The 12,140-nt window shown below is 39.2% G+C and overlaps 1 protein-coding gene across 4 annotated transcripts in view; it reads right to left on the bottom strand.

Annotated features, from left to right (window-relative positions):
* Window positions 1–12,140, bottom strand: part of Rsh (Rap GTPase activating protein radish) — a 108,665-nt gene that overhangs the window by 32,182 nt on the left and 64,343 nt on the right. For 2 of the 4 annotated variants that reach the window (XM_070663072.1, XM_070663076.1), the window contains exons 5-7: window positions 1,754–1,890; window positions 793–1,230; window positions 162–402 (exon numbers count right to left, since the gene is read on the bottom strand). In XM_070663072.1, coding sequence (XP_070519173.1) covers window positions 162–402; window positions 793–1,230; window positions 1,754–1,886 — 812 coding nt within the window. In that variant the 5' untranslated portion in view covers window positions 1,887–1,890. Of the gene's footprint in view, window positions 1–161; window positions 403–792; window positions 1,231–1,753; window positions 7,836–12,140 lie in introns of those variants that run through there. The other 2 variants (XM_070663075.1, XM_070663073.1) reach the window with 2 other exon arrangements.

Raw genomic sequence — 12,140 nt, 5'->3', positions numbered from 1 at the left:
TAATTATCTTGATTATATTGATTGAATTAATTATCTTGAAGGTAATCAATCAGATTCAAATCATTTAAATTGAAGCTGAATCTAATTACTTAAATTTAATTATTTTTATTATTTTAATTATGTTTATTCCGCAATCTAAATGGTTATTGTAATCAACTAACCGAACCGTATTACTGCCCGCGCTGTCTGTGCTGGAAGCGCTCGGTCTTTGATCATTTCTGTAATACTTCGTAGGCGTTACGCCACCCCCGTCGACAGATTGTTGAGACTGCCTACGTCTGTGATGACGGCAATTGTGCTTGCGATCGACGGAGCTCTGAGACTGTGTCGCGATCATCGAATCCCTTCTGGACCTCGCGCTCTCGCCCGAGCCGCGACGAGAGTATTTCGACTCGCCCGAACCTAAAATAATATAACAATTAGTAAAACAGTTACAAACAAACGATACAACTTCAAAGAGCTCAGAGCCTACGCGTTGCATCGTTATAACTTTTGAGAGGAGACCGAGATGCACCGTCTTTTCGAGAAATTTTTTTCCCCCCGACCTCGAGCTGCCCGAACTGAAATATAACGAGCGATAAAATTTTATTTTTTCCCAATATAAAGTCGACGATTTTTCATACGCGAAAATCTATCGACCTTCCCGAGGTTCTGCTTGCAACGTGACTTGCGAGACTCGCGGATCCGCTCTTGCCGAATTCGCAAAACGGATGCTGCGATGCAGCAGCAAGCGCGCGCACTATTTTTAGACTGCCACCGGCAAAGCGGTGGTTCTCTCGCTGAAAATTTCACCTCGACGTGGCGTGGGCGTGATGACCGTGGGTGGTGGTTGCGGCTGCAGCACGTCTTTCTTGCTCCATAGTCTGGCTATATCGTTTTTAAGGTCACTGATAGCGGAGTCCCGCCTGGACTTGCTCGACACCTGGCTCCGGATGCCGCTGTCGATCGAGCTGTCCCGCCTCTTTCGCAGGTTCGCCAGGTGGCTGGCGTCGGTGGTAGTTTGACGCGACCACGGCAGTGACTTGGCGATGTCCGCCAAGGTCTCCCTTCGGCAGAGCTTCGTGCTGCGGCTTTTCGTCGAGATACCTCCGCCTCCCCATTCGCGCAGAATGTCAGTTAGTTGAGCGAGGCTCGATCGCCGACGTCGCTGATTCGTCGGCGAGCAGTCCTGAGTCTCGTTCGGTGGCGAGATCGATGAAATCTGCGCTGCGGAATCTCGCCTGCCTGTTCCTGACGACAAATGCGCTCTGTTAAAGGGGTTGCTGTTCAATAAATTGTAAGACAATAGCGTCTTGTTATCGAATCACTGTAGAACATCTGATGTAATAATAACGGGAGTTTAATGAGACTTTTTGTATCTTTAATGAAACAGATCGTAAATAACGAATATTACTTTGTGCATATAGCATTTTGCATACATAACTGAGAAACGCGGGAAAGAAAAATATGAGAAACATATCAAATGCACAATTAAATTTCTTTGTGCTTAAAACATTACTCTTTTGTATTAAAACTTCTTATTTCTTTTTTTTTAATGTTCAAAAATTGCATTTTACTCGAAAGAAAGGGCAGAAACGAATATAAGCACCATTAACTTCTGACTTTAATATTTCCGTAAAGCGCATACATAGCCCATTACAATCCTCACGTAAATGAATTCAAAGCACTTTTGCATGAGAAAACCAACGAATTTCCATAATGTGCTTTCGTGCGAAAAATTCGGGTTACGAGCTGAAAGCGTGTCCATGCATACCCAGACGTTGCCTCAGAGTAGACTCCTCCACTTGCTCTCTTACGAGGTCGTCCCAGCCATTGCCGCCCTGCCATATCAGCCCGACCTGGTGGCTCAGGATCGGCAGGTTGCACACAAAGCAGATCGCCGTCATGGTTCTGCAAAAGAAGAAGCGCACGGTCTCGATTTAAGCCGGCAAGATAATTCGCGACGTCCGCTCGCGAGCGGGACGGTAGAACTTTCAACGGAAGAAGAAGGTGCATCTCTCAACGATAAAGTTATGTGAAACCAGGCCATGCCAACAGAGCGCTTAAAAGTGATAATTTGTCGAAGTCGTGGTTTCCCTTCCTAGGAAAAATAAAACTCGCGACAAAACGGTTAGAACGCTTGAGAAGCGTCAAGTTATCTTCAAGTGTTCGAGGTACACCAGGCGGAGACGCGCCAAGTATTTGATATATACAGATGCGAGCCTCCTCCTGTTTCGTTATCATCGCGAAACCACGCTTCGTCTACTTCGCCCACTTCGTAAATACTTTCGAAAGAACTTAACGAGATACCCAAGATAATACAAACGTAGCTAAGTAGAACAACACTAACAATGTACAATAGACACAAGAACGCAAGTGTGATAGTTAAAAAACGGGAATGGCAGTCGTGTAAGCTCGACTATGTCGACTTTTGATAAAGACACGCGGAAGAATCCCCCGATTACGTTAGCGCGAATGTGAATTTTTCAGAAACAACGAAAATCTAACACGATCTTGCAACAAATATCGTAAACATTCACATTTAGAAAAGAACTACTTAACACCAATTTGTGATCACGAGCACGACATCAAGATTTAAAATAAAGACCAAAAAAAAAAAATCAATTTCTTTCGCGTTTTACTTTCAGCTTTAAGACATTCGCGCTATATAAAATTGCTGTGACATGTATCACTTTAATATATGTAAAATTAAATCTTCGCGTCGTTTCGAATTAGCATAGATTTAAATATGAATGAGGTAGTCTTTAAGAACGAAGTAAACGTGAAAACGCCTTCTAACGTATGAAAAGCTCGAAATCGTCGAGGTCACACAAGTCGATGTCAGCCTCCAGTTTATAGAAATGTTACCGCAGCGTGTTTCGCGAGCGCCGATGAACGTCATTCCAAAAGCGTGGATGCATAAAGAAACTTGAGAAATATATATATATTATAATAATACAATATAATATATATATACAATTACTATAGAGCGAGAGAGCCGCATATTTTTTTTTCTCATTGTATACAGCACATACTGAAAACTTTTTTAGAATATCTGATTTGATGTTTCGACCTGTAATGTCGAAGTCTGGGGCTCTGCAACGACATCGCATGGCAAGGACCTGGCCGACCTGCAAAAAACATACACACACAAACTTTTTTTTTTTCGACAGAACCGCTACCGAGAGTAAAGTAGTTGATGTAGAGAGGCATCGCGCTCTCGATGATGCTGTATCCTGAAAAGATGCATGATACTTAAGACTGCCAAGGAAGCAATTAATGATCACTTTTAATTACAGGAGTCTTGTCGTTTTTACGTTAACCGACGCAAACATCTGTTTCTTACAAGCGTTATCGGAAATCGATGGCGTTGTAAAGAGGTTGACAATGGAGTTTAATTATAATAATGTAATGTAAGAACGCTATGAATAAATAGCGTATGCTGCGACGATGTAAAATGTAATGCGATTATATACACATATATTCTGCATAGTTTATTAAAATGTCTTAACAGTTGTTTAACAATCAGCCGGATCGCTACGGTATCAAATTAAATATTAACCGTACATGTTTCCACCGTATATGAAAAGAAATACGATTTTAATTATAAAACCTGTTAAAATGTGAAATATTATTATAAATAACGTGCGAGAATTTCTGCATCACTTGGATACGCATTTCTCACCTCCGGTTTCATCCACATCGGATACTCGTGCATTAAGTGAAACTTGATAGAACTGCATCCCCGTAAAATATTCGCAAACTTTACTCCTACAAATTTCACTCAAATACACACTTTCGTCTATAATCTGCTTATAATTCTCTGCGAGGCCGATTCGCTACAAGCTTTGCCATATTAATAACATTCCAGAAACTCCCACTGTGTCATAATAGTATTACCTCGTTAAAACTTGACTATCGCGAGTCTTATATTAAGAGAAATCGCAAGTCGACCAACTCCAATCCATTCGTATGCTAATACAGCCGGTCGTTAACGACGAAGTTTAACGGCCTGTATAAGACGAATTAAGAGAAGTAATTCAATGGACGACAAAAGAGCGTTTCGGTAAAGCGCAATTACAATTTCGCCCAGAACTGCCGTAGACTGAAAAAACTGCAACTTGTTTGAAAGCCGGACCCGAAACGTGCGCGGACAACAATTAATTAATCTCCCTGTCAAAGCCATAGGGCTTACTTATGCACAAAGTGACCTAATTAGAGATTCACTTGCCCCAATTACTTCGCTTCGGCAAACAAACGAGCATCAGTAACGAACTCAGGTTTAATATCGATTGTCAATAAGTTTGGACGGAAAATTTCTTTGAAAATACGAAAATTTTGCATTAGAGAGTGAGCAACTCGCAAATCACTCAATTAAAACTTATACTTTCTTAATTCTCTTCTAGCGTATTTTGCCTCGTTCTTATTTTAAGTATTTTATATTATTTCTTTTATTTTTTAAAATCACTTTTAGTTTATATTACTTTTAATTAATATTCAATGCTAATTAAAAATGCGGAACGTACTTTGAAATTGAGATGTTATTTTCAATTTACGTTAATTTTATTTATTAATTTTATTTTTTTAATAAATTATTGAATAAATAATGCCGGTATGTTTTGGTGCGCGATTTTAAGATACATTATTGTAGCAATGCATGCCAAGTAAACCATCTGGATCACCACCTCGCGTCGCTATAATACACGGTTAACGTCACAGTGTGGCTTGTATTATCGGCCGGCAAAACGTCATTAATACGACAGCTTTGACATTTCCTGTTTCAACATCCATTGAACGTTAATAATGCTGATTGCGGGAACTGAACGGAAAATGGCTTGTGTTATGCGATCGTAGAGCGAAACAGAGCTGTGAATTAAGAACGGAAAATTAAATTAATTTTTGTGGAAAGCTGTTCTTACGTTTTCTCGTTATTGCTAAATCGCGTATCTTCGTGAGAAAATATGCCAAGTAAAATGATTTAAATATGTACGGGCAACCACAAAATTAAGTTGAAGGAAATTGTCTCATTGTGGTTATTATTACCTATTGGATTGCGATTGTGTGGCGCGCTTATTTATGTATGTATGTAACACGCGTGAAATTATTTCTGCAAGCATCACGTTAACACTGAAATTATGAACGCGCAATAGATATTCCGCGATATCATATTCAACTCCTGAATTTAATTTTACGCAACGCGACACGCATGTGTAATTTGAAGCGTCGTAACTAGAAACCGGTACACAAATGGGATACAAGAAACGGAATTGCATAATTTAAAATTTTATGTGAAAGCACATTCGGCAATTGTTGCATTTTCGATTTGGTCATTGTACACCGTAAACATACATTCATTATTTACACTTATTATAGTACTTGTTACGAATTTCCTGCAACCTTAATTTAATTTTTATTAAATGCGATTATAATTCTTCAGGCATTGCATTCACTGGAACACAATGTCGCGTGTAACGTTTCTCGTAATAGCGAGAAACGACTTAAGATGTTTACTTGAAAGTAATAATAAAAAGTCTTAAGATATCGTGAAAGATCGTCGTGATTGCGGTTTCATAAAAAGAGGCAAAGTTTATCTAAAAAAAAAAAAAAAAAGAAAAAAAAAGAACCAAACTCGTGGAGGACTCGGAGAAGCAGTAGTTGCGCAAATTGAAGGACTCGTTTCCTTGCATCGCAGATCGCGACGCAGACCACGCGAAGTACCTTAATAAAATCCGACCCCAAAACTCGTCGGAAGGAAAACTCATCCAGCATCGTTTCGAAAGCTCATCTGCGAAGCAAGTTGACGGCCAGTAACGGTTAGATGAGAGAGCGTGAGGTGCGAGGGGGGGAAAAAAACGCGAGAGAGTCATCCTTGAGATAAAATAAATCCTCTCTGCTTTCATCCAGGGATGAAAATCGCGAAAGGTTTTTTTTCCAGGTGGAAGAAAAAATAGAACAAAGAGTACCCTGAGCAACACTCACCCAGTTGTTCCGGATATTATAATTGACATAGATATTGTTACGCTCTTTTGCAGTTAATAAGCTGTGAGCTTTTGTTTTACTTAAAAAAATATTGTTATTGTTTTGATTATTCTTTGTTCAAAAGCTGCTGTGTAGTAAATGATGTAACATGATAGCACTCATTTATCAGAGCAGGCGTAACTTCAAACAATTTTTGTATTAAAGTAACCTTTAAATTCCAATTACTTTACTCGAGAAACAGAAATTTATTAATAAATTAATAACCGAGCGTTCTTCAATGGTAATCTATAAGAGAAATACACGATGTGGTAGTAAAACAACAGAACGAGTCGTAAAAATGTAAACGGGCGCAAATACGAATACGAATTCTTTTTTTTTCTTTTTTTTTTTTTAAGTTTTATTCGGAAACGGTGGAAACGTATTACGAGATAGAAACGATTCTCCACGTAAATGATGATAAAATGTCCTTTTATCGAGACGATGCGGTGTGCACGTTTTGTAAACTCGATCATGTCTGCCACGCGTTAAAGCTTTCTATCGAGTTAAATATTTGAGAATGACAGAGAATCGATAATGGAAGTATCAATATGTGCTTTACACGGAGACGTTTGTGTGGAGTAGTAAATATTTAAAGAATATTGTTCAAAGTGACGTGATTTATAAAAATATATATTATTACTAAACGAAAATGTTTGATATTTTAAAAAAGAGATGAGAGTTACCTTTTGGAAAATATTGCATAAATTGATCACATGAGAGGGAAGTGAAAATTTTCGGTCAAGTATTTGATTAAACTTTTTCTTCACTCTTTTGGGATATGTATGTTTCATGAACTTTTCAAGTATCTAAAGAGAGGACGGAGTTTCAGTCACTCATACATATTTTCAACTTTAACCGATGTTACAGAAATATTCTAGTTTTGAAAGAATTAAAAACTATTAATATTATAAAAATGTACATAATGCATATATTAAATTCAGTCACTGAATGATTTAAAATAAAGCAATGTAACGAATCACGTAATGTGTCGCGAATAAAAAATGTAGAATAAATGGAACATAAAATAGATTGCGAGAAAAGGAAAAATAGTTTTACGAGGCAAAATTTTAAGACCATCGCTAGCATTTTAATATTGAAATTGGCATTACAGTCAACGATAATTGCTTTCGAGAAAGCTCACTTGATTCGCGAAAGACCTTTGCATGCAAGGATCTGTTTTAAGTGTTTATTTTCTCTACCCGTTATCGGACACGGTTCTTCAATTTTCTGTTAGCTCTGTCGTTTTCTGGATGTATCGCGCGATAGTGGTTTCCACCAAATCAAGTTGTTCGAGGCAAATTGAAAGTAACTCGTGAAACAGGACAAACGGTCCATATTCAGTCTGCGGTGCGCAACTCGAGATTATTTCTTTTATCGAGGAATCACATTTTATGATACGATCGTACGTGATGGACGTAGCAATACGAGTGCCGAGGACACTTGTCTCAGGCGGTTGTATCCAAGACTTGATACTTATTGCTAGAAGAAATACCGATCTACAGGTGGGCGTTAAAAGATGAAAGATATGACAGTGTCGTTCAGTAAAGATCTCCCTCAAACATCTCCGCGACGGGATTGTCAACATAATCTTTATTATTTTGTAAATTTTTATTACTAATATTTTTCCGTACACAGGTAATATACTTTTTTCCAAATATAAATAAATACTTTTCGGTCATGTGTGTGCGGAGTACGAGAAAAAAATAACGCGCGCTACGTAATGTCTGGTAGAAGTTAAAAAAGACCTAGCCAGCAGATTTCCAATTTTCCACGCAAATATTTTCTATTTAAACGATGCTATAACGTTTATCGCAATATTTTCTTTTGCAGATATTCCGCACGTTATTATGTGATCTTGTACGGACGAAGAATCAAAAGATATTTGAAGTGCCGATAGCGCGCGACGAAAAATCCGCGGCCGTCCTCGCTCTCGCAGAATTTTTTGATTTATCCAGCGAGATGGAACACTAAGATAAAACGTTTTCCTCGAGGTCGAACAGGAAGCGATCTCGCTGACGAATGAATAACGTTTCAACGTCGCGCGGTCCCAAAAGGCTCGTGGTGACGAGTGGAAGGCAACGAGGGACGCATGGGGCCACGAGGATCAAATGCCGAGGAATGAAAATCGGCCACGCTGTTGCTCGATGCCGAACAAAAGCCCGGAAGGGTATCCCCATAGCAACCATCGCGACAACGTTACCCAGCTAGGTGAGAAGAAAGAGCAAGCGACGTACAACTGGGACGTCGCGATGACGGAACGGGCAGGAAGGAGCCGCAAGATTCCCCGGTGAGCGAAGGAGAACTAATGTCTTTTCTCTTATACCGGAATATATGTTTGCACGAAAACCGGATTACGAATCAAGCCCCAATCAAATGGAACTTCCTCGTCGTGTATACAGCCCCAGATATAATCGGAGATCTTTCTGTGCTCCCTTTCTTCCCCCGAACGTTACAGAACGTGATAAATTCACCGTTCACTTTGATATCTTAATGCGCGCCGCCCCGAGCTTGATCTCCCTGCATGAGTAACTTTATATATATAACGAGGAATTAATTTGTAATTTAAAAGTTCAGCGATAATTATGTCTTCGACGTGGCGGGCCTACAAACGCGGGTGCAAGATAAACAGGTCGATCCTCAAAAGAGAGCTGCTCTTTTTTTTTTTTTTTTTGCAAATCGTGCGGCAGACTGATAAATGAGACTTAATGTATTTTTGATGCTGCGTCAGAAAAATATTCAGGGTGCGTTCTTGTTCGTTATCGGAATTAATCGGAGAAAAATAATTCTAGGAAATTTTTACGAAAAGCGTAATTGATACGAAAGTATCGGACGTCGTTTATTATGAATGTTTGGGTGAACTTCGAAATCTGGGATATCGGGGATGTAATTAAAACCTCGAGTTTTATATAAATCCGGCGGAAAGTAATACCGAGGTCCGTTTTGCCGCGTGGAAATGCCCGAGATGTACAAGAAATGTTTTTCACATGAACATTTCATATGGCGACGAAAATGCTTACCGACATTCCGAGCGTTTTAATTTCGGCATCGTGGCAACGTTCACTGGACGAAATTCAGTTGAGCTCGGGAACGATTTCATTCATTTACACCAACATGCAACGATTGTTAAAGCCGCGTTAATAATTCGAATATCGCATTGAGTTTGGTAGCCGCGAATTATCATGATCAGCTCATTATTCCGGTATTTGTGATCGCGGTCTTACGTCCCCGCGCCCCCCACGCTCCCGCGCCTTTGTCTTCTCGTTCCTCGGCGTCCCCGCGTCTCGGCGTTGGTCGACGTACCGCGGTTTTCTAATATACGTACGCGATTTCGCCGGTATCTCTATTTGAATGGATGCCCGTTTACCTAAAGCGAGGATGAGTGCCGGCGGGACATGTCGGAAGACTACCGTGAGAGATTTATCTTGATAGGACGACTGCATTCGCCAATGATGCTCGCTGGTGTCAACCATCTTCTCGAAACGAGCTCTTTCTCGTAATTTTTGCACAACCGGCACGAAAGGTAAGTTTGCAAGTTTGATAGTTGGTTTTAAATTTTTCGGATTGAATTGTTTATTTTTCTTGCGCCACACCGTTCTTCTTCCGTCACTTCCATACAGGTTAAATTTGCCGATGAAAGCAAATTTAACCTGTATGGAAGTGACGGAAGAAGAACGGTGTGGCGCAAGAAAAATGAACAATAATAACTAAAAGCGGGAAATCCCTTCGAAATAATGACGCAAGCGAGCCTTTTTCCACATTACGAGTAGAAACGAATGTCGTTCCGTCGATCCTCAAAAATAATTTGATTAACTAGCGCAAAGTGCGCGACAGAATAATTTAATAGAAGTTATAAGATCAAACGTTACGTTATTTCATTGTTTTTCTCTCTCTTGACGTAAAACCGCGTTTCATATTATAACAATATCGCGTTAGCTCGACGCGCATAGCGTTGGGAATTAACTATGCAATATGCTGTTAAAGTAACTGTAGCGCGAATGTCACAGAACGTTACCGTTAACGTATCGGCATGTAATATCGCAACGGCGGTCTAATAAAGCTGGTGTATGCGGACGATTTTATTGGCGACGTGGCGTTGCCTGCTCGAGGTACCTATTAGAGAATACCTTTCTATCGGTGCACGCAATTTAGTTGCTTTTCCGCGTTCAACAGAGAGAGAAAAAGAGAGAGAGAGAGAGAGAAAGAGTGGGGAAATGAAGGGAGAAAGAGACAGAGATGAAAAGTGCGAGGGAGGCAAAGGGAAAACCACGTGCGGTCGTTGCGGCTACGTTGCGTTTACCGAATGCCATTTAGTACGAAGGGAAACTCAATAAACTCTTAATAGCAGTTCCGTAATAGTGTCACAAATACTAATACTTAAATACAACACGGCCGTCCCGCTGTCGTGATGCCACCGATAAATCGTTTTCTCTGCCGGCTGTAACTATAAACGATACTGCTAATTAGGCGATAATCGAATTAACGATGGACGCTGCGCGCAGCGAGTTTGGCCGTTTATAAGCGCGCTAAATCTCGTCAACCTCGTAATCCTCTTGTCCTTCCAAGAGTGAAAATTGGCTCACTCTTTCGCCTGTTAATCGAGTTGCCTTAATCAGAGCTATCCTCCAACAAGCTAATGAAAATCGGATTAACCGGTGTATGAATAGAAGATCTATATCGGCAAATTGACTAACAGCTTCGCCATGTTGAAGTAAACAATTCACCCCGATGCGCATTAATTTGGTATGAATTACTCTACTGTATCATACTACAATTTGTAATAGTTTCATCAATAGTGGGGGTTCATTAATATTTATTTGATTGCGGCTTTGTCAATAGCAAAATGTTCACTTTTGAATTCATTTTGTGAAATGTTCACTTCGACTTTTAATCATTTTGATTTTTAGATAAATACATTCCGAATTGGTTATCCGATAAATATTGAAAAAAGAAAATAGCGATGAAAACTATTTGTTTTCAATTAATGGATTTACTTACCTTATCCGAAGATTGCTCTCGATAAGATGAGTATCAAAGGTACATGTTCCTCGTCGATATTTGATGCGCACATTCCATGAAGATTATAACGTGACTCCTTTGATAAAACCTGCAAAGAGTTCAAAATTTCTATCTTATCACATACAGTTACTCCCAAAAGTATTCGGACACTAATAAAATTTTGCTATATAGTGATGTATCCGGATAACGTACAAAAGAAATTGACTGAATCATTTTTTTTACAAAACATATATTTCTCTTCAATGTTTTACATTTCTAGTCTAATAAATTTTTGTATTTAATGTTTAATAATAATATAAATGAAAATAAGTTTATTTGGTACCTTACAAAAGTATTCGGACAGTTTAAAAAATATTTTTTTTTTATAAACTAAAGTTAACATTAATATTTGGTGGCATAGCCTTTTTGTTTTAACACTTCTCTTAATCGTTTGGGCATATTTTTAATTATTATTTGTAAATAATTAACGCTAATTGTACGCCATTTTTCTATTAATCGCTCTTTTAATTCTTTTTTATTTAAAATTGGTGTTCTACGGATGTTACGATCGAGTTCTTCCCATAAATTTTCAATTGGATTTAAGTCCGGACATTGTGGTGGCGGATGTAACACTTTGGGACAGTTATAACAAATATTCTTGTACAATTCTTGATTTATGTTTAGGGTCGTTATCTTGACAGGACGACTGCATTCGCCAATGATGCTCGCTGGTGTCAACCATCTTCTCGAAACGAGCTCTTTCTCGTAATTTTTGCACAACCGGCACGAAAGGTAAGTTTGCAAGTTTGATAGTTGGTTTTAAATTTTTCGGATTGAATTGTTTATTTTTCTTGCGCCACACCGTTCTTCTTCCGTCACTTCCATACAGGTTAAATTTGCCGATGAAAGCAAATTTAACCTGTATGGAAGTGACGGAAGAAGAACGGTGTGGCGCAAGAACAATGAACAATTATAACTAAAAGCGGGAAATCCCTGCGAAATAATGACGCAAGCGAGCTTTTTTCCATTACGAGTAGAAACGAATGTCGTTCCGTCGATCCTTAAAGTCTCACGGGTACTTTCGCGTTATCATTGATTTTCTCTGCGTGGCGTGACTATTTGTCACGTGTAAACATATCGGTGTCATG

Source organism: Cardiocondyla obscurior, linkage group LG11 (genome assembly GCF_019399895.1).
Source record: "Cardiocondyla obscurior isolate alpha-2009 linkage group LG11, Cobs3.1, whole genome shotgun sequence".
Taxonomy (NCBI): domain Eukaryota; kingdom Metazoa; phylum Arthropoda; class Insecta; order Hymenoptera; family Formicidae; genus Cardiocondyla; species Cardiocondyla obscurior.
The sequence above is the reverse complement of the archived record's forward strand: the minus strand, read 5'-3'. Positions and strand labels throughout refer to the sequence as shown.